General features: G+C 45.9%; 1 protein-coding gene across 5 annotated transcripts in view; it reads right to left on the reverse strand.

Annotated features, from left to right (window-relative positions):
- Positions 1-22,029, reverse strand: part of SZT2 (SZT2 subunit of KICSTOR complex) — a 92,667-nt gene that overhangs the window by 46,601 nt on the left and 24,037 nt on the right. For 3 of the 5 annotated variants that reach the window (XM_048497163.1, XM_048497160.1, XM_048497158.1), the window contains exons 10-28: positions 20,923-21,154; positions 20,403-20,532; positions 18,040-18,182; positions 17,633-17,785; positions 17,137-17,251; positions 15,780-15,985; positions 13,743-13,967; positions 13,427-13,505; positions 13,056-13,147; positions 12,495-12,663; positions 11,666-11,786; positions 11,471-11,584; positions 10,876-11,076; positions 10,700-10,800; positions 9,908-10,049; positions 9,037-9,165; positions 6,143-6,365; positions 5,656-5,768; positions 5,133-5,361 (exon numbers count right to left, since the gene is read on the reverse strand). In XM_048497163.1, coding sequence (XP_048353120.1) covers positions 5,133-5,361; positions 5,656-5,768; positions 6,143-6,365; positions 9,037-9,165; positions 9,908-10,049; positions 10,700-10,800; positions 10,876-11,076; positions 11,471-11,584; positions 11,666-11,786; positions 12,495-12,663; positions 13,056-13,147; positions 13,427-13,505; positions 13,743-13,967; positions 15,780-15,985; positions 17,137-17,251; positions 17,633-17,785; positions 18,040-18,182; positions 20,403-20,532; positions 20,923-21,154 — 2,917 coding nt within the window. The remainder of the gene's footprint in view (positions 1-5,132; positions 5,362-5,655; positions 5,769-6,142; positions 6,366-9,036; positions 9,166-9,907; positions 10,050-10,699; positions 10,801-10,875; positions 11,077-11,470; positions 11,585-11,665; positions 11,787-12,494; positions 12,664-13,055; positions 13,148-13,426; positions 13,506-13,742; positions 13,968-15,779; positions 15,986-17,136; positions 17,252-17,632; positions 17,786-18,039; positions 18,183-20,402; positions 20,533-20,922; positions 21,155-22,029) is intronic. The other 2 variants (XM_048497159.1, XM_048497161.1) reach the window with 2 other exon arrangements.

Here is a 22,029-nt window from a genome sequence, read left to right on the forward strand (position 1 = left end):
CACGCGGATTTGCTTAAACTTACAACCTTCAGACTGAGGCGGATCGGCGCTGCTGGTTTTGTTAGATCTAACCGCAGCGTTTGATGTGGTCGATCACAACCTTTTGACCCACTGCCTGGCCGCTTCCAGGGTGCAGGGCACTGTCCTTGAATGGATTGCCTCGTTTCTCTGGGACCGGATGCAGCAAGTGTGGTGTGGGGACCAAGCATCCTGGAGGTGCTCACTTCATTGTGTTGTCCCCGCTATTATTTAACATCTATATGCGACCCCTTGCTCAGTTGGTGCGGAGCTTTGGGCTGACGTATCATCAATATGCCGATGACACCCAGCTCATCCTGTTGATGGAGCGGCCGCCGCCCCTGCAGCTCTCCAGCATTGTCTAGAGCAGGGGTAGGTAACCTTTAACACTCAAAGAGCCATTTGGACCCATTTTCCACGGGAAAAGAAAACACTTGGAGCCGCAAATAATTTTTGACATTTAAAATAAAGATAACACTGTATATATTGGGGTTTTTTACCTTTTACTCCGCTCATTCTGAGAAGCGCATGGATGCGTCCACCCTGCTGCCTGCAGGGCGGGCAAGGATGGGGCCAGCGGCTCAACCTCGCTGCTCCAACGGGGCGGGCGAGAGGGGAAGCCGGGCAATTGGTGCGCCCACCCTGCTGCCTGCTGGGCAGGCAAGGATGAAGCCGGCGGCTTGGCCTTGCCGGCCGCCGGGAAAGCGCCTGCCCCACTCGAACGGGGCGGGCGAGAGGGGAAGCACGCAACACAGCCTCGCCAACCGCCGGAAAAGCGCCTGCCCCGCTCGAACAGGGCGGGCGAGAGGGGAAGCTCGCAGCGCGGCCCAGCCGGCTGCGGGCAATTGGTGCGCCCGCCCAGCTGCCTGAAGGCCGGGCAAGGATGTAGCCGGTGGCTCAGCCACACTGGCCGCCGGGAAAGCACCCGCCCCACTCGAACAGGGCGGGCGAGGGGGAAAGCCCGCGGCACGGCCCAGCCGGCCGTGGGCAATTGGTGTGCTCGCCCTGCTGCCTGCAGGCCGGGCAAGGATGGGGCTGGCGGCTCGGCTCCTGGAGCCGCAGTGCAAGGGCAGAAGAGCCGCGTGCGGCACTCGAGCCGCAGGTTCCCTACCCCTGGTCTAGAGGCCGTGGCTGGTTGGTTGAAACAGAGCAGGCTGAAACTGAATCCATCGAAGACGGAGATCCTTTGGCTGAGGCGTGAGGGAGAAGTGGGGGATTTCCAGCCACCGGTGTAGGAGGGGGCTATATTGGCACCAGCCCCCTCTGTTCGCGACCTGGGGGTCCACCTGGATTCGTCTCTTTCAATGGAGACCCAGGTGGCCCATATAACCCGGGTCGCGTTTTACCATCTTCGTCAGGCCCGACGGCTGGCCCCCTTCCTCTCCCAAGCCGACCTGGCCACTGTGGTCCATGCAACGGTCACCTCCAGGCTAGACTATTGCAACTCGCTCTATGCGGGACTTCCCTTGCGTCTGATTCGGAGACTGAAAATGGTCCAGAATGCAGCGGCCCGTATGCTCACAGGGGGTGCCATTAGAGAACACATTACACCTGTGCTTCGCCACTTGCACTGGTTACCAATTGAATACCGAATCATTTTCAAGGTGCTGGTGTTAACCTTTAAGACCTTGCGCGGCCTGGGACCTCCGTACCTGCGGGACCGTCTTACCCCATACGTCCCGAATCGGTCTTTGCGTTCGGCAGAGGCCAACCTACTGGTGATCCCTGGCCCCTCAATGATACGGCTGGCCTCCACTCGGGCCAGAGCCTTTACAGCTCTGGCCCCGGCCTGGTGGAACGCTCTCCCACCAGCTGTCCGGGCCCTGTGGGATCTTGCTGAGTTCCGCAGGGCCAGCAAGACTGAGCTGTTCCGCCAGGCCTTTAGGGAGACTAGCCGTTGATAGGGCCCCCCCTCTCCTTTTCTCCTTTTCTCTTATAACATCAAGTGGATCCTACCGCCCCTCCCCCTCTTGGGGTTTTTGAGGGAATTGATAGCAGGTGCCAACTTGTGTTAATGTTAATTTTAATAATGCTGCATTTTAATGGGGTAGGGTTTATTTTTATTAGAGCCTGTATTAATTGACACTTACTGGATTTTAACCTGATATTGTGCTCTATTTATATGCTGTTCACCGCCCTGAGCCCTCCGGGGGAGGGCGGTCTATAAACCCAATAACAACAACAACAACAACAACAACAACAACAACAACAACAACAACAACAAGTGGCACTCATGCCAGTCAGGAGGGCAAACAGTGTGGTATACAGGCACTGGGTAAGGCCAGATTATTTGCTAAAGTCTCTAAGCTGTAAGCTCTTTTCTTGTGGAGGGGGTAATTGGGTTTTTATTTGTATTCTAATCCTCCACCATAGATTATTCTTCTAATTTTTGGAATTTTTAAGCCTCCTAAAGCTATAGAGGAAAGGTGAAGTCCAAATACTTTCACTTACTGTATATACTGGCGTATAAGACTACTTTTGAACCCTGGGAAATCATCTGTAAAATGTGGGGTCGTCTTATATGCCGGGTACTCTTATATGGTGAGTATATCCCAAACTCTATATTTTAACTGGAAAAGTGGGGGGGGTCGTCTTATATGCCCAGTCGTCTTATACGCCGGTATATACGGTATTAATATTTTCATTGAATTTATTACTAAACACACCTCCCTAATGTGCAGAAGTCCTGGACATCTAGGTGGGAATGCTGATTCTTCAAACTGTAGACCCCACTCCCCCACTAGGTGTATGTTATTCATTTATACACAAAATTAGGTTTTGGGGGGGGGGGGGGAACTTGGGATACCTTCAAGGAATTAAGCCCAGAAGGACGACTGCCTTTGACAGTCCTTTTGGTTCAGGCAGCAAGGGTTCTTTTACAAAATTAGTTTCTCTTGTCCCACCCCCTATGAACCTTCTTGTTCTTCAGGTTTCCAAATAGTTTTGTACCCTTCTTCCTTGCCCCTCCCACGTGTCAACATTTGGTTGCTTCTCAGATTGGGTTAACAGGGCTGGCCTCAGAGGAAAGTGATCTTCTGGACATCAAGAGAGGCACCGTAGTTCATGCTGTGGGGCGGTGGTAGTTATTACCTCCCAAAGACATGGGCATAACCACAGCCTCTGGGGCTTTTCCTCAGGCCTCGATGGACCTGGGAAGCAGATACTGCCAGGCTCAAACAAGTTTTTCTGATTTTTTTGAGGAATAGCCAGGAGGCTAAAATGAAAGGAAGGACTGAAATTATATCAGAAGGATGGAAGGAAAAAGAGTTGGGTAAGAGAGACTGAAAGTTTTAGAATGTTGGAGCAGAAGGAGAGGAAATCAGTTGTAGATTACTGCACTCCCCATCCCCCCCCCCAAGAAAAGCTTTAAAAACTCAGCTAACTAGCACACTTCTGCATCTGGACATCCACTTTCACTTACCCAGAAACTTGCTGTTTAACTTTAAAAAAGAATCTAAAGCAGTGACAAGATTCACATATTCATCGCTTGTCAGAAGCAGTCACAAAAGTCCAAAGAACAGGTTTTGGATTTTATGAATCATCTGCTACTGAATCACTCTGACTAAGGGCTGTATATAAACAATGATTGTTGAAGCCAGCTCCATAATCCATCCCACAACATTACTCAAGAATTACCAAAACTAGACACCATTTCTAGAGCTCATATAGGAACAGTACTCATTCCTGTCACTAAACTTACCGTATATACTCGTGTATAAGCCATCCTGCATATAAGTCAAGGCACCTAATTTTACCACAAAAAACTGGGAAAACTTATTGACTCGCGTATAAATTGAGGGTGGGAAATGCAGCAGCTACTGGTAAATTTCAAAAATAAAAATAGATACCAATAAAATTACATTAATTGTGGCATCAGTAGGTTAAATGTTTTTGAGTATTTATTTCAAAGAAAAACAGTAAACTAGCTCTGTAAGTGGAAAAGAGGGTAAACAAAAACAATATGGTCTCAACAATAACTTTAAAAGTACAAAAACCTTAGCTCAACCAGCAACCAAGCAAAAACACAAGAGTTAAAATCCTTCAAAACTGGATTTTTGGTCAGGGGAGGAATGTTTATGTTAGCAGTACCAACATTTCAGAGTATCTTTAGGAGACCTTTCTGATGATACCACCCAGGTTTGGTGAAGTTTGGTTCAAAGGGTCCAAAGTTATGGACCCTCAAAATGTAGCCACATCTACTATTAGCTCCCATTGGAAACAATGGGGGATGGGGGAACCCACTTTGGGGATCCATATCTTTGGACCCCCTAAACCAAACATCACCAAACCTGGATTGTATCAGCAAGAGATTATCCTGATGATACCATCCAGGTTTGGTGAAGTTTGGTTGAAGGGGTCCAAAGTTATGGACCCTCAAAATGTAGCCCTGGCTACTATTAGCTCCCATTGGAAACAATGGGGGATGGGGCACCCCTTTGGGGGTCCATAATTTTGGACCCCCTGAACCAAACTTTACCAAACTTTGGTATCATCAGGAGAGTCTTTTGAAAAATACCTGAAATTTTGGTGCCGCTAGCCTAAAAACTGTGCCCCCTGGCAGCTGACAAAGTAAAAACCCTAAAATATTTTTTAAAATACACCTGACTCGCGTATCAGTCAAGGGAGGCTTTTTCAGCACAAAAAATGTGCTGAAAATTTTGACTTATATGCGAGCATATACAATATATCTTTCACTCATTGTTGCTCAGATTTCAACAATTCCATTTTCAAAACCACTGAAGATTCACAATTCAAACCCCATCATCTAAAGCTTTTAAACTGTTCCCAATGTCATTCCTGCACATTTCACTTCAGTATGCTTGCATTTTTTTCCATTCAAAGCCTTAAAAAGCATACTGAGTAGCCCCCAGAGCCACATTCCCACTTGATACATCCCCAAGGCTATAGAAAGCAGTCTTGCCAGCTTATAGTTCTGGACTTTGGAAAGCAAATTACACCTGTAGGGTATGAAGAAAGGAGAGATCCAAGGCAAAGTAATTCATTAGGCAGCAACTGCATCCAGGAAGGACAGAGAAAATTTTTAAGATAAACTATGCTTCAAACACTCAGCACTTTCTGATTTAATTGTGTTTCTATGGAAACAACAATCTCACCTGGAGACAGAGACTAGCACACCCCGCACTTGGCAGGCTTGCGTTGTTTCTCTCTCTAAACTGGTGGGCAGGTGATGGTGGCGCTCACAGAAGAAACGCGCATGGCTGCACAGGGTAAGCAGGAAGCTTGTGATGTCTATCTCTTGAAGAAGCTCCTCACAATAATCCACAGCTATGAGCAAGTCAGGGCAGCTGATTTGGTGACCCTGTTGCAGACTCCGGAAGAGCCCTGAAGAGAATTAAAACATTACACAGTTATGCAGAGATGCCTAGGAAGGACAACATGATAAGAAGCAGGAAGGACAAACATTGAAAAAGGCAGCGCCATATCAGAAGCTCAGAGAATTTCTACCCCATGCTCACCATGAGCAGGAGGGCACCAGTTTGTCACAGGCACATGGCAGCACCCAGCCCTTCTCCTGGCCCTTCAGGACAAACCCAAGCTCAGTTTGGAAGCAAACGAGAAGAGTTGGGTGTGATATCTCCTTTGCCTACCATCAGTCAGGGTACTTCTATTTCTTACCTTTCACGTAGCACTGGTGGGAATGTTCTTGCAGCATGGTGCAGTAACTCACCAATTCCTTGTGCTTGGGATCTAACCAAGGAGCACTAGTGGAACGCTCCACAGACTGGCTTCTGAAACACAGACACTTTCATCAACATGACAAAGGCAACGGCAACAATACACAGGGCAAATTCCCAATTCCTTTGCTATTCAGCCCATCACCCCAGTTTTAAACTGTTTCCAACAGAACAGTTATCCTTTCTGTTCTCTCATGTTTATCTTGTTACAGCTCTGGCAGCAATGCCACCAAATGGCCTAATGTGCACAGGTCTGTATGCATCCCGGCCGAACTGCTGGGCACAGAATAGTGATAGCATCAACTCTGATACCCATGGGATAGTATTTGGATAGTATCAAAGACTAAGGGATGGTACCGTGAAGCAAGATTTGGCCAATACATGTAGAAATACAGCTGATCTTCCTGGGTCTTACAGTGGGTGCTCACCTGAAAAAGATATCCCGCAGAGGCTTATCTGGCTTGGGAGTGATCATCTGCTCCTGTAGCAGCTCCAAGGAGCAGCTGTAGACATAGACAGGGCAGGAGACTCGGTGGCTCTCGCTGATGTCGGACTGAGACACCTGGTGACTGAAGGAGATACGCGCTTCTTTTTTTGGAGCAGCAGCTGGATCTCCAACCTTATGGCCAATTTCTGTTGATGAAATACCCCCTGGGGAATGAGCAACCCTCTCACACTTGAAGACCACCTAGTTCATCACACCCCATACTGAGCACTGCTTCACAGCAGTGTTGGTTTCACGTGCTCTATTCCCCAGCCTCAAGCACAGTACTTTCCTTACTCCTCCTGCTATTACGTACCATATACCAACTCCATGCTCTGTTGCTTAATAATGAGAGAATACAAGCCTAGCACATGCGAGGTGTCATCACGTTCTCCTTCTCTGATTAGTCCTGCTCTGTCTGTCAGAATCTCAATTATCTCATCATGAGAGTACTGACAAAAGTACAGAGGGAATAGATCGGTTTAGGGTCCATTTTTCACATTTCTACATCAGCCTGAAACTCATGGGATGACCTTGGGCAAACTGATATTTCCCAGGGCTGTTGTGAAGACAGATTAACCGAGATAACAATTTTGAAGCAATCAACAAGCTATTTTCTGCCACAACAGAAATTAGGTTGCACAGCAGCCTGGTAGGGAAAGCAGTGATTTAAAAACAAGTTATACTAAGAAAAGCATTCTTGCATAAGAACACATGACAAATAAATAAAATAGATTCTTTTAAAAATCACAGTATTAAAATGATAAGGTGATATTAAACCTTAGATTTAGATAGTCCACTAAACATTTTTTTAAAAACAACACAAAAATCAGTCTTATTTGGTAGAAGAATCACACAACAGAGACAGAGGACACTGCTGAGACCATAAAGACAAGACATCATTTGAATTAGGAGCTTCCAGTGGTTTAGTTCTGTTTTAGCCATGCTCAAAAACACACTGCACATTCCTGGAGATTTTGGGGGTGGAACCTGGGGAGGGGTTTGGAGAGGAGACGGACCTCAGCAGGGTATGATGCCATTGAGTTTACCTACCAAAGCAGCCATTTTCTCTGGGGAAACTGATCTCTCATTTGTAAATCCAGGAGATCTCCAGCCACCAACTGGAGGGTGGCAACCCTAGAAATGTCCACCCTTCAGCCTGCTGCCAGATTTATTAGAATGGCAAGGTTCTAAGATTTAAGCTTTGCTGTATAAAAAGAGCATTATTCTTGTCCTGCTTCAGTTCAGTTTGACTGCTTTTAGTATTTTGTTGAATTTATTTTGTCTGACCATATATTTTATGCTGCTGTTGGAATTCTAACAGCATTTGTATCTTGCTGCTTTGTATCTTAGAGATGATTCTTAATGTCTTGTTTTAAATGTGTATCATAGCTATATTTTGACTGATAGCATGATAGAAACATTTTCTATAAAGCCTAAGTGGCACCCTTTTCAACACTGATCATAATAGTGCTCCGCCTCACCTGAAATCTGTATATCCTCCTGGGTATTATTTCTTTCCCTGCCTTTGCTTTCTCCAAGGGCCCTTCAATATTCGTCAGGCACCACATTTCAATGCATGTCAAAAAGCCTATCTGGATGACAGTTCAACTCTGATAATTCAAAATGTAATCTGCTGCCCAGCCTCTGAAGCTGGAAGTGACATCTACAGGTTGGGTCAGTTCTTTTATGCATGATATTTTTATAAAAAGTAGGTGCTAGTAATAGACTCGGCGGTGCTATACAAAGGCTCTGCAAAGAAGTGCTGTAATTTACTCATTCAAATTCAGCCTTTTTTGGTAGATGCTCATTTCTCACAAGCACGTGATATAGAAGTCTTTGGGTGAGCAACTTGTGTGTTGTTGCCTCTCCCACTCCATACAAACTACTCTTTTCTAGGCCACACATAAGATGCTAACGTTTGCTCTGCAAATTGCAAGTCTACATTTCATATGACCCATAGACAGCTGCAGCCTTCTGTTCAAATATTTGCAGGTCATGCTCTTGGTTTCCACCTGCAGCTTATCTTTCCTGGCCTCTTTTTTGTGTTGCTGTGTTGAGATGGCAGGAAGCAAAAACAAAAGGGGAAAGGGAAAAAATACGCACCCCCCTCAGCCAGCTTTAAAAAAAAAACACAACTAAGTGTTTATTGACTTGGCCAGCTGTTCTCCCATCTGACCCTCCAAGGAAGTAGAAAGCAGCAGCAGAGAAAAAAAATGCTATGGCTTTCTGCAAGTGCTGCTACACAGCAGAACATGTGTTGGTTGGCTTGTACCTTTGCCTGGTAACTGTGTCAGTGTGAGGGCAGGACTGAAAAATGCCTCTCTAAATGGCCAGGCAAAGAGCCTCCCTGTGAAATTTTGTGTTGGTTTGGTGTCTCAATGAAACTACTGCAACTCATGCAAAGAGATGCAAATACTTAGCAAGCGAGCAAAGTATCTGCCAAGGTTATGGAACTTTAGGGTGCAAACTAAGAAAGTGTGTCTACTCTTCAGGGATTGCAGCAGTTTAGACAAGACCCTGAGCCCATGCATATTCACATAGAGAAGGTCTCACAGGGAGAGCAAAGCAGGCAAAAGAATCAGTTTCAAGTAGGCTTTCTTTTTCTTTTGTAGGCACATGGATGCTACCTGCCCTGCCAAGATGTCAGTGCAGAAACCTGTCTGGAAGCTGCATTCTCCTGCATAAACCCAGCATTGCAGGCTATTCCCCCAGTGGTGAGGGAAAAAATCAGCCTTCCTGTTCTTCCAGCGCACAACACAGCCTAAAATCAAATACCACCCCATCCAAGATCTTAAGCACAAGAGACTAGCTGTGCTGCAAAAGGAAGATCAGTACCATTGGCTGGTGTAACACTGACAGTCGGAAGTAACCCTGCAGTCTCTAACTCCTGCTCAACTTGGGAAGGTGCTGATTCAGCTTCTTTGGAGATGTTCTCTGATTCACAAGCTTCCAATTTCTGTATGTCTGGAAAAGGAAATTTGAGTCAAAGGCTGCTACGCAGTATATATCCCTTTTTCCCCTCTTCCTCTCACCACAAGTGCATAATACAGACCAGGTGAGGGGCTTGAATATACCTATAGTACACTTGCCTATTACACTCCATGAGGATAGCATGTGGCACTGGATGAAGGATTCAGCAACTGGCTCTCTCCACTTTTTAGATGAAGAAGGGGAGGAGGAGGAGTTTGGATTTATACCCCCTTTCTCTCCTGTCAGGAGACTCAAAGGGGGTTACAAACTCCTTTCCCTTCCCCTCTCCATAACAGACACCTTGAGAGGTAGGTGGGGTGGAGAGAGTTTTGAAGAACTGTGACTAGCCCAGGTCATGCAGCAGGCTTCATGTGTAGGAGCAGGTAAACAAATCAGTTCACCAGATAAAAGTCTGCTGCTCAGGTGGAGGAGTGGGAAATCAAACCCGGTTCTCCACATTAGAATGTACCTGCTCTTAACCATGACATCAGGCTGGCTCTCTACTTTTCAAGTTTCTCTCTATTTTCTAAACCAAATTTCCATACTAGGTGAAATCTCAGAATATTTAAAGCAAAGCAAGCAAAATATGTGCAAAGTGGCTTAATTTGTATGGTTTACACAAGTGGCAGGATTCAGTTTTCTTTGGTACCATGATTTCTTCTTCATCTGCCCTACTCCTGTATACTACGAGAATCAGGGCTCTCCTTTTCTTCTGGCAACTGTAAGGCTCCCTTACCTGAGAATGTAGCTGGTAGAAAGGTGAGGAAAAGATGCTGCGGATTAGCCAGCTTAGCATAGCATCGCCACTGTGGGAAGACATTTTCAGACACACCTGCCGGTGAGATACCATCGCCTGACCTCTCCATATAGTTTGAAGTCTAAGACAGAGAAGATCCAATTTCATCATGCCAGGGCTTTCTGATACTGTAGCACAGCTCCCCACCCCAATAAAGCCAGACTAAATCTTCTGATTCCACCCACTGCCCCTTCTCACTGCTGACCTCCCCATATGACTTCTTGGGGTCCCCTATCTAACAAGAATAGCATTTCAAGGAAATCAGTGGGCTACAGTAGGATGATTGATTGAAAGCAGGCTATTTCCATTCTAAAAAAACTTAGTCTTGATCCAACCAAATTGTCTCAACACAGTCTCTTGGACCCCAATACAATCCCCTTATAGAAATAGAACTGCAACACTGAGGAAGACCTAAAGCTCCCCTTTCAGCCAGCACAAGGAAGCAAATGACCCAGTTTCTGCACACAGTATTTGCTGCAGACCAAGCTTTTGGAGAAAGTCTCACTGGTGGCCTGGTTACTAAGTCCACCTCTTATCAGACATTAGATAACTCCATGAAATAACCTGCCTGGAGATGCCTCTGAGGTAGACGGGGAAAAGTAAACCACTCTTGGACAACCACTTCAACTGTAGAGGAATGACAATTTCCTAAACTCGAAACATGGCAAGTGCCACACCTTGGGGCTTTAGCACCTTTGGCAGTGTAACACTGAACACACAATAATGCTCTACCTGCTGGGCATTTGTAGAAGCAGCCATGTCCTTGTTGCCAACAGAATGGTAAGTGCTGGTTGGATCTTGTCGCTCCAAGGATGTGGAGGCTTTCAGGGGGTCTGTTGGAAGGGAAACATGGTCAGAAATGAGAAGAATGAAGCAAGGCAGGCACCAATTGCAGGTATCCCTCTTACCTTGAATCACGGGGAGTATAAATGGAGGGGGGTGGCCATCTCGGTCCCGCTGCAACACCTGCTCCATGAAAGTTACATGATCTGTGCCTGACAATGTGATTTCCCTGTCGCTGAGGTCATGCTGGAGGCAGCCATGAAAGAGGCTGAGAAGCATTTCATTAGGCAGGAAAGAAGAGTCCTTTGTGATCCCATCATCCTCTGCTATAGAACATAAATAATTAGCATAAGCAGAGCAATTCTCTGTTGTTCCAGCTCAAAGCACCTACCCACAATGCAGCTTCCTGACAACCCATAGGGCTGAGGAAAGCAACTGCATTCATTCTATCTCTTCCCCCGCCCCCCCGCCCCAGAAGCTGAAAACAAGAGAACAGTCTTTATAAACAGAACCAGTAGATCAAAGTGCATCTCTCCTTCATCTGCACTCCCCCTCCTATACCTAATGATAGCCATGAGAAGAAAATAGTTCCTGAAAGAGAAGTAGTAGGACTCTTGTACCCTGGGACCTGGAAGCCATGCATCTGAACAGGGAAGATAGTTCAGAAGCATACTCAGTCTAGGCCTCAGCAACCAAGCTTCAAAGGTAAGGAACACTTGCCTCCTGTCAGCATCAGGAAGAACATTTCAATCTGTTGACATTTGGGCAGCAGCTTCATGAGGTCAAACTGGAAAGGAATCTCATGTACACGGGAACCACTTCCAGTATCACGACCTATAACAAGAAACGGAACTGTAAACCCAGCCAGGCTCCCCAGGCGCAGTCCTCTAGGAAAACACTGACTGGCAGAATCACCTTCAGTTGTGGTAGCCTTGGGGTCACATCCTGGGAAGACCCAGTCCTTGTTCTGGCACAGCTGACTGATGTACTCAAAGGTAAGGATGGTATGGATACACATCAGGTCTCGGGGGAAAAGCTGGAACACAGATCTGAAGTTGACACAAGCATAGTGCTATGAGGGAAAAGGTGCATTGCACTAAGGGATTCGGGGCAAAAAGCACACAAGTGGTGAAGAAAAAAACAGAATGTTCTAAATCTGTCTGGCAATGTACAGAAAAGAAACAGATCATTAAAAAACGAAGGCTGTATCTTTATGCCCCTTCTGCTGATTGGGGACCCCAAAGAATGACAGAGGATGAACTCCTACAATTGGCTGATGTGCCCAGTGCTGCTCTGCAGTCCAGCCTAAGCAGAGGTTTGATAATAAGATGGTTGCCAGGAATTTATATACTATTTTAGGATTACATGATTTTCACCTACATGCACATGTGCATGTATTTCCCATAACTGACCCTGGAGATCATTCTGAGGTCAGCTGGTGCAGGGCAGCAACTGTCCAATAAGGATACTCCCTACGTTCCAATACAAGGGGCATCAGCTTAACACAAAAACAACCCACTACAAAAGTGAAATAACAAGAGAGAAGTGAACATTAAGGAAGAAAAGCCTGACATGGTAAATGGAGATTACAGCAACAGTAACTTGAGCTGAGTTGATTGTCCTAGCAAAGCCTTCTCATCCAAGAAGCATGCCAATAGACTACCTTCCCATGGTTTTCAAAGCAATGATCCAAGAGGTTCCCCTGTATGAGTTACGTTACATACTTCCCCTACCACAGACATACCGCTTTGGGGACTTTCTGATAAGACAGGCCCTGCAGGTGCTGCCAACTGTCTGATGAAGTATCCACATAGCCACTCTGTGGCTCCACCCAGCACTCTGTGACAAGGTTCAACTCCATGTCCACCTCAATGGCCTCTACCTCTGTGTCGTTGTCATCATCTGTGGAGAAACTTGAGGGCAAATGAGATAATGTAAGCATGATAAAGCCCTGCCGAGAATGGCCCAGGATAGCCTGATCTCATTCAGTCTCAGAGGCTAAACAGCACTGGCCCTGATTAGTACCTGGATGAGAGACCACCAAGGAAGTCCTGAGTTGCTATACAGAGGGAGGCAGTGGCAAACCACCTCTGAAGGTCTCATGCCTTGAAAACCCTATGGGGTTGCTATAAGTTGGCTGTGACTTGAAGGAACTTTCCATCTCCAAGCATGGCCAGATCCTGCCTCAGTGCTCCACCATGATGACCCTTACTGTTCCCAAAACTCCCAATAGCATTTTTGAGTCCTTGTTCCTTCCTACAATGACAGGGTCCCTTCCCGGATTTCCCGAATTCCTCCTCCTTACCTGTCTTTAGTGGAAGTGGACTGTGGTGGAAATAGCACATATTGGACAATGCAAGAGAGTGCTGCACTGCCACCTTCTCTTGAAGAATCACTCTGTGGAAGAAAACATGTGAGCTGTTACCTTCTGTGCCTCTATCACTTTTCTTCCTAGACATCAGCCTGCAATCGTGATGCTAGCAGATAAGCAGTTAAGCATTATGACCTACAGCCTCCTTCCTGCACCAGGCACAGCTGCATGGCTCAACATGTTTTACTGGCCAGACCCAGTGAGGTAAGTCTGTAGCCACTTCTGGGATACAGTAATGAGAGGCATACTTACTTGGGAGCATGATAGCACTGCATTTTCAGAGCCAATTATCAAGCAAGACTTACCCTCATAGGGAGCTCCAGCACCATGTTGATAATCCCATCACCACTGGATGCAAAATGGAAGCCCTCAGCGAGACGAACCCTGCAAATCCGGGGAGAACAGTGGCAATTAGTGAGCTCCACCTGCAGTGCTTGACATTCCAATACACCCTGCTGCCTCCTTCCACAGTTAAGAACATACCTGCATCTTTACACCAATCTCTCCTATGCTAGTAAGGGGTAACCAATTCACTCTTACACAAAAATGACCCCAATAAGAGTTTAACATCACGTATTTTTGCAGTGCCCTTTGAGCCCTACAGATGAGATGTGTTCTTACTCTGTAAGAGTGGACAACAACTGTGCCACTGCTGTGATGGGCAAGGCAGGTACCAGCCCTGACTGCACACACCAGATCCAGCGCTGGTGATAGAAATAGCGAGACAAGGAGGCCAGGGTGGAGGAAGCTGTACGGTTGACTGCCATTGTGAGCGGGCCTGACATGGAGGGATTCTCCAGGGTTAAGAGGCATGGAACATGGTAGTCAGAGGGTAGCTTCTCATACCTGGACAGAAGGAGAAAAAGTAGTAAAAACAAGAAAGCAAATCAACCCCACAGTTGTCTGTACTTTAGGAATGGTCACTGCTGGTTTCTATGAAGCACACTTTAAGGCGCTGGCAGGCCATCTCTGTGTTGTCTCCATCCATCACACAAGCCGATTGTACAGAAAAAGGACTAGGTCCACACTGGCAAATATGCAAGGAGAAATTAAGTTCTATATTAAGACAATGTAAATTCTGCTTCCGGGATAAAAGTAAGCGAATACCTTGTTAATATTTCCCAGTGTTGTGAAACAGTATGTAAAACAGTCCAGAGGTTGACCGTAACTTGATGGCAAAAAAACCCCCTTTTTGTATAATTAGTTCTTTTTCTTAAATTCCAGAAAGAATTTGGGGTTTTCAAAGAAAAAAAGAACAAGACTAGTGGAATGCAAGAGTAGGAAGGAGGACTGCAGAACACAAACACTAGGATTGGGGCACCAGTAGGACAAAGAGCCATGAGTAACTGCCCTGACTCAACTGAGGCTGAGTTCATAACCCAGGCTGGAGATGCTGAAGGGAGGACACTGGTCCCTCAGGCTTGATGCCAGGGCATGTGCCCTGTGGGGGCAAGCAGGCAGCTACCGTGTTTCCCCGAAAATAAGACAGTGTCTTATATTAATTTTTGCTCCCAAAGATGCGCTATGTCTTATTTTCAGGGGATGTCTTATTTTTTCGCTCCACCGCTGCATGCTCTGCTGTTCTGTTCAACGGGCATGCTTCCAAACAAACATTTTGCTACGTCTTACTTTCGGGGGATGTTTTATATTTAGCACTTCAGCAAAACCTCTACTACGTCTTATTCTCAGGGGATGTCTTATATCCGGGGAAACAGGGTAGGGAGGGTTAGGGAGCCCAGGTGGGCCTGTGTGTGCTCTTTGTTCGCAGGCTGCCCTGCCCCTTACTTAGCTGGGTTGTGGCCAAGCCCTTCCTCTCACCTGGTTCCAGCTCTTCTCCCCACCTATCCACAATTCTCAGTTGTTGAGGGCAGTATTTCAGCTGTTTGCTTCTGTTCCTTACTCATGGTAATGCTGATCGCCATTGCGGGGTCAGGAAAGAATTTTCCTCCAGGATAGATTGGCTAGGGATCCACTGTTTGGGGGAGACTGTGCCTGCAAGTCTGCCTCCCCAGTGGACTCCATTACAGGATCTTTGGGGGTGGAGCAGCATGCCCAGGCAGTGGTTGTTGGCTGGCTATCATCACTAGATGGCAAGGGAACAACGAAAAGGCTTTCCCCCAGCAGGCAAGCTGGGGATGAGTTTATTGGGCAGTAGGCAGGTTGCCTTGTGCTGGATTCCTCCCCATGCTGCACCTGCGCTCCTGTGGCAGGGTTCATTGAAGCTATGGGCTACTTTCCCCCAATCAGTTGTATGTAGCTTGTTATTTCCTCCCAGTCTGGTTTCCTCCCTTGCCCTTAGGCCACAAAAATAAAACAGGAAGAAGGAACTATATAAGGAACAGAAGACAACACTGTGATGGCTCCAAGCCTTGTTCTGCTTTTCCTCTAAAATCATCCTTTAGATCGTTGCTTTCTAAACAAAATAAAAGCCAAGATTTTTGGCAGACAAAATACAAATACAAGTATTTGGTAGCAATACTCGCAGAGAGACTGTCAAACTCCAACAGCCTCAGCCTGCAAAACAGATCTGACATTCAACATACCTATAACGGCATTCATTGCTTCACGCCAAAGCCTGCTGGCTCCAGACCCAATAAAGTTCTACAGAATGAATTTTCTTTGGATGCAAACAAATGTATATGCTTCCAACCCTGGTACCTGATGAGAAGCTTCTCCAGCGGCTTGTGTAGAACAATAAGGCAAGGCCTGTCTGACAGGGTCAGTTGGGCTCCAGGCACAGGAGGTGATTTTGACGGGGAGCTGCTGCCCAGCACCTTCCTCTTCACTTTTGGAGTAGCCTCCTTGCTTTGAACTCTGTGGGGGAAGCGCAGCTGCAGGACACGATCCTGTAATTCTTCCACTATCTGTTGGAGAAAACGAGCATACACAAAAAAGACCTCTTGCTTATGAAGAACAGCTGAAAGGAAGCTGTTCTAAAGATCTCTTTACAGACCACAGTGAACCATATTCTCATTAGGGGAATATGGAATAACCCCTTGCACAGTTCATCACGCCCCACCCCAAGGTGAGAGGAGCTCAGATACTTCCAACTTTGGCTTGGGCTTATTTGGCCTCATACTGGGGTATGCACAAAGTTCTCCAGAAAGATGCTTGGCCATCACTGTCACCCTGCCCACTGCCAGGTAAAAGAAGGGAAGGGAAGGTTGATGTGAATCAGAAGATCACTATTTCCACTTGCTTTTTGAAGTCTTTCATTTTAAGTACTTACTGTAAAAATTAAATATAGATGTAACTTAACCAAGGGGAATTTGCTTAGCATCACAGTTTCCCAAATGCTACCTTGCTTTGGCCAGCAGTATTACCTTCCACAGCAGAGATCATTCAAAATAAGACAAACAAACAGGGTGTTGCTTTCAGAGCCATTTGCCTACAAACTGCAAACCTGAACAGCAAGATCAGTGCTGGAAATGCCTTGCCAGTTTGAAATTTGCTTCCAAAAGCCTGCCTATAACTGGGAAGGGAGAGGTGGTGGTATTCTAGCTGGTTTTGAATACCAATTCCATTGTTGTTTAGTTCTGGAAGTGAAGCTTCTAGTCTATAAACCCAAGAATGAATTCAGAGGTAGTTAAAAGCCAAGGAGAAATATGTTATATGGAAATGCTTAAGTTTCAGTACCAGTCAAACAGATGCCTACCCAGACAACACTTGCTGAATAAATGCATTTTTAAGTGTACACCAGTGATATGTACCCTGATCTGCACAGCCCTTGCTAGCTCAATCTCATCAAATCTTGCAAGCTATAGCAGGGTTGACCCTGGTCAGTATTTAGATGAGAGACCATCAAACAAGCCTAGGGCTGCTATGAAAAGGCAGGCAATGGCAAATTGCATCTGATCATCTGTTTTCCTAAAAACTTTATGGGGTTGCTGCTGCAACGTGATGGCAGAAAAGGGAGGGAGGGAGGGAGGAACGTTATGGGGTTGCTGTAAGTTAGCTGCAATGTGATGGCAGAAGGAAGGGAAGGGAGAGCGGGAGGGAGGAATCTGGTACTCACTTTGTTCCTGATCTTTGCAAGTGTCCCAATAGGGAATCCCAGCCGAAGAACCATGCAGGGGGCTTTGGAAATTATGCGTACCACATAAAATGAAAAAGGAGGCAGATCCTCTGAACTGTAGAATAAGAAAACAGTAAATAGCAGGTGGCTCACAGTGGCAATAGGCCCCAATGAAGTCCAGACAAAGAATTTCTAAACTAGAGCTACTACCCTCTTCAATAAAAGAAAAATACATGGTCAGCATTACAGAGGGTGAGGTTGGAGATGTTCTGTGTTCTGGTAACAACAATCCAGTGATGTCTCCAAACAGTTATTAAATATTTGCACAGATGAACAACAGTCTGGTTTTAGAGTACTGTCCTACTGACTTGGTGCAAACAGGCACAAGCCATGCCTAGATGCTCAGAGTTCATGAGCGTAGCCCTTCCCCTCAGATTCTGCTCCTTTCTAATCTGGTTTTAGGATGTAGCAGCTCAGACCCATTTCATAATCTCACCTGCGCATGAGCTTGACATAGGAGTAGCCTTCCACCAACACAAAGCTACTCCAGTCACGCAGCAAAGAAGTTAGTGCTGAGTGCGAGATGCGGCATTGGATAGTGCTATAGCGACCATTGCTGCCTGGGGTGTGCAAATGCTTTGGAACCGGCCTGAAAATATACCAAAGAGTTACTACGCATTGTTCAGTGAAAGCTACCTCTCAAGCAACACAACGCACAGCAAATTTAGCATTCAACAAGATGACAAGCTTCCAATAAGTTCAGCCAAAACTACAGGTTCTGAGGCAACCATCTGCCCTAGTTAAGGTAGGAAGCCATGGTGCAAATCCTGCCATCTCTGTGTATGCTTCCACAACAGCAGCCTTCCCCTCCCCCCCCCCCAACAGGACCCAGCCTGCACGTACATGTCATGCTCCAAGAGAATAACAATGCGGTGCATGTGCAGCCACCGCTGCCAGAAATTGGCATCCATGGAAAGGATGGGCTTCCAGTAAGCAGCAAACTGTGAGTGACTGGAGTCTGAGCTGCTGTGCTGCAATGACAGTACCTGAAACAAACAAAATGCTCTGTGAGTATCTTATCTTTCCCTCCATGAAGAACAGAAGCCACATTCACCCCTGGAAGATAGAGCCACAACAAGCATTTATTAACAAGGAAGCTGATACAATCCCAAAGGAGTTCAAAATAATAATCTTTATTAGGACACAAATCTAACAGCAAACTTACTAATTGCTGCCACTGTTTGGTCTGGGTTCTGTCATTACAAGTGAGAAGGCTCTGCATATTCAGGACACAGTGAAAACAGACTAAGAGATGCCTCAAACCTTTCCCCTACAACACTTCATTCCGCTATTTGTTCCCACTCCCATCTGCTGCTATCAAATCTGCTATCAAAAAGCTGCTATCAAATCTGCCTATGACCTTGTAAAACTCTTAAGTCCTTGATCAGTGGCACAGAGCCAATGGGGCGGGAGGGGCATGATGCCCCGGGCAGAGCAGTGGAAGGGGGTGTGGTGGCATTCCGGGGGTGTTCTGGGGCGGGGATGGACAGCATTGTGACAGGGGCACAGGGCGCACACACGCCCCAGGCACAGTTCCCCCTCACTGTGCCTCTGTCCTTGATGTTCTTGATTTTGTAATGAAATGATTGCAACATGCTGTATTATTCATGCATGTGGGAGATAAATGAATTGCCCAAATGTACTATATCTGTGGCATCATCCAGGCTTTGCTACAAAAAAAAAGAAAATATTTACAAGTGACCAGTTGTCAGAAATGCTACCAATACAATGAACCACCAATCTGGTGCCTAGACTGTAACGAAAGTTCCTCTCTGCCTGTGTACAGTTTGCAAAAAGGGACATATATAACTACATGTGCTCAAAGCAGGAAACTTCCTGAAAATATAAAAAGGAACAAATAGGTTTTGCCTACAGAATAACTATGAGGAATATCTTTCTGACAAGCTTCCTTAGCCAAAGCAAAGCAGGTACATCAAGAGCTGTACAGTAAATATAAATGCAAACAAAATAATTACATTATCTACCTAGTTAATTGGTAACAGAGATATATATTACAGCAGTTACTAGAATTCAGCCTAATCACCCTTCTGCAAAGTTGTGACAGAGGAGGCCATTTCCACACAAGTTTTCGCCCTAGGCTTGATGATCTTGGGAAGTATTTCTTCCCTGATTCCCCACATAATCAGGGTGTATTTGTGAACCTCCTGTGGTTTCAGCATCTATTCTCCAATCTTTCCCAAACCTGTTTTGCTGCAAAGATTTGGCAAGCAACACAGCAAAGCCAAAAAAGTCACCACATGGGTAGAAAAGTTGAGGTTCTCTTGGCGCTGCTAACGTGGCATCCCCCACCCCGTTGGTAGCCATTACCCCACCCCTAGTTAGGGAGTTCTTTTAGGGTTTTTTCTAATCTTTGGAACAATCTGTATATCAGGTTCTATGAATCCCCAGCGTTCATTTGAAAAAGTCTCTAGCTCTTCAATGTAAAACTATAAAGGGAAAAAGTGTATCCCTTTATCCCACTAAAACTAAAGTGGCAAGAGACTTACTTTTTAGAATGAAAGCTGAGAATTTAGAGAACCTGATACACAAATTTAGTTGCCCATTAAAAGCTCTGGCTGCCCCTGGGGAGGGGGGACAGCTGCCAGGGATCTGAGATAGGGAAACAACAGGGAAATTGGCCATGCAGAAGCCTTATTGCTGCTGCACTGTATTGGCTGCTCAGCACCAATAGAAAAATCACATAAGCCTGTCCCCTTGTGGAAATAGCTTAGTCTGTGATCATGAACTGCTCTCAGTTTGCTGTTGCACTGGGATGTAAATGCATTACAGGACCTTTTCAGAACAGCTTTCAAGGTCACACATTTCCTCACTATAGATCTTGACATAACAAAGGGGAATATCTGAGCAACAAGAATATTCTGGGTCAGATAGCAATATGAAGCATATCTATTCATGTGTATTCAAGTTTAAGGTAATGCATGAAATATTACACCAAAGAGACAAGATTGGTGACTATGGCTTTTCCACACAGTATAATATTATCATCTTCTCTTCTTCACCAGAAAGGTTCAATGCCTGGCTCTCCCATTTTTTGATATCAACATACAGATCAAGAAAACAGCACAACCTCAGATTTCTACAAGGGGAGGGTGGAAGGAATTGCCCAGATAAGTAGCTACTACAGTAGATGTCAGAATTGTGTTTCCTATCTTTCCAGAAACATTCAGGATGAGAAAACAGCATACCGGTGTGGTGGATCCTGGAGGAATGTAGAACAGTGGCACCCCGTTTCTGGTGCTTTCAGGAATGGTAAAGTGCTCTGGAACATTATCAAATGACTGCAGATGAACCAGCATCTGGTCAGTTTGGTTGATGCTGAAACGGTAAAATCACAGTTTCAAAGACACACAGTTATCATATCACATCAGTCATGAAAAAACACTTATCTGTCTGGGATTATTACAGTCTCCCTGCTAATTATTTTTCCACGAGCAGAGCTGAATCTTTTGCTCAATAATGGAGTTATCTTCTCTCTCATATAGCACATCAAAAAACAAAATGCTTTTAAGAGCAGAAGAAAGACAGGATTGCTCCTTAGCTCAGAAAACACATACTTCACTTACGAGAGAATTTTGTGTGCTATACTTTCAAGAGGGCACAGTTGTGTGCTGATGGAACCAATTTAAAGGAAGTATATGTGTGTAGGGGGTTCTATTACAGTAGTGGGGTAAGTACAAGCAAATCTTGTTGGCAAGCCAGAATAACCTCTGAAGGGTGTTCCAGAAGCGGCGAATCACAGTTGTGCGGTACAGGCTAGTGATGGGCTTCCTCATGGTGCAGCTGATGTCATGCAAGATATCATAGCTGCCTTCCATAGTCACTTCCACCCATGTGCTACGTTTGGAAGAATCTAGAGGCCATGGAGACACTGCCAGGTACTCAATCCTCATATTGTGCTTCCACAGTAGGACCAGCTTCACTTCTAGCTGAGTACCACCTGCAAAGAATACAGTGAGATAGTGAGAAACAATGATTCTGTGAGGGTTATGGCTCAGCATCCTCTGTTGTCACACCCCAAAGCCTTTACTGCAACATGCTCAGGAATGAAAGGCATGTGTCGTCCCTAAGGGGTCCTGAATTTATGCCTCTAACACATACCATATCAAAGCTACCCCCAGATCAGGAGCAATATAGTCACACTAATCTGCTTTTTCTGAATATGTATACTTGGCAGCTCACCCTTTTACTGGCTAGTTCCTGCCTTCCTTCACATATTTTCCTTTACACAGAGGTGTGATCCAGCAGGTTCCCACAGGTTCCCGAGAGTAGGTTACTAATTATTTGTGTGCGCCGAGAAGGGGTTACTAATTGGTGATTTTACCACGTGTTTCTTGCCTTAGTTATGCCCCTCCTCTCAGCAGTAGCGTGCAGAACTTGAAGCAGTCTAGCAGGAGGTGCACCGGCTTGCGTGACAGCCTGCGAGCATTCATTTCCCGCCCAAGGACTGGCGCAGCGGCTGCGTCCTTCCCACAGCCCTGCCCAGGAATGCCCCACCCCCAGAATGCCTCGCCACGCCCCCGTCATGCCCCGCCCAGCCCCATTGGCGCTACGCCACAGTTTGAATCCCACCACCATGGGAACCTGTTACTAAAATTTTTGGATCCCACCACTGCCTTTACAGTCATTTTTGAATGGTGTAATTTGAGACCATGTGGATCTAAGGGCTCTCATCCAAGCTTCGTTCTCTCCCCGTAATAGATCAACATCCCATAAAATCTCCGCAGAGAAGCAACTAGGAAAATCATTCAAAGCTCTCCTACTATTATTCCCAAGAGGGAACTTGCCCCAGCAGCAACTTTAAGATTAGATTTT

Source organism: Sphaerodactylus townsendi, linkage group LG05 (genome assembly GCF_021028975.2).
Source record: "Sphaerodactylus townsendi isolate TG3544 linkage group LG05, MPM_Stown_v2.3, whole genome shotgun sequence".
Lineage (NCBI taxonomy): Eukaryota > Metazoa > Chordata > Lepidosauria > Squamata > Sphaerodactylidae > Sphaerodactylus > Sphaerodactylus townsendi.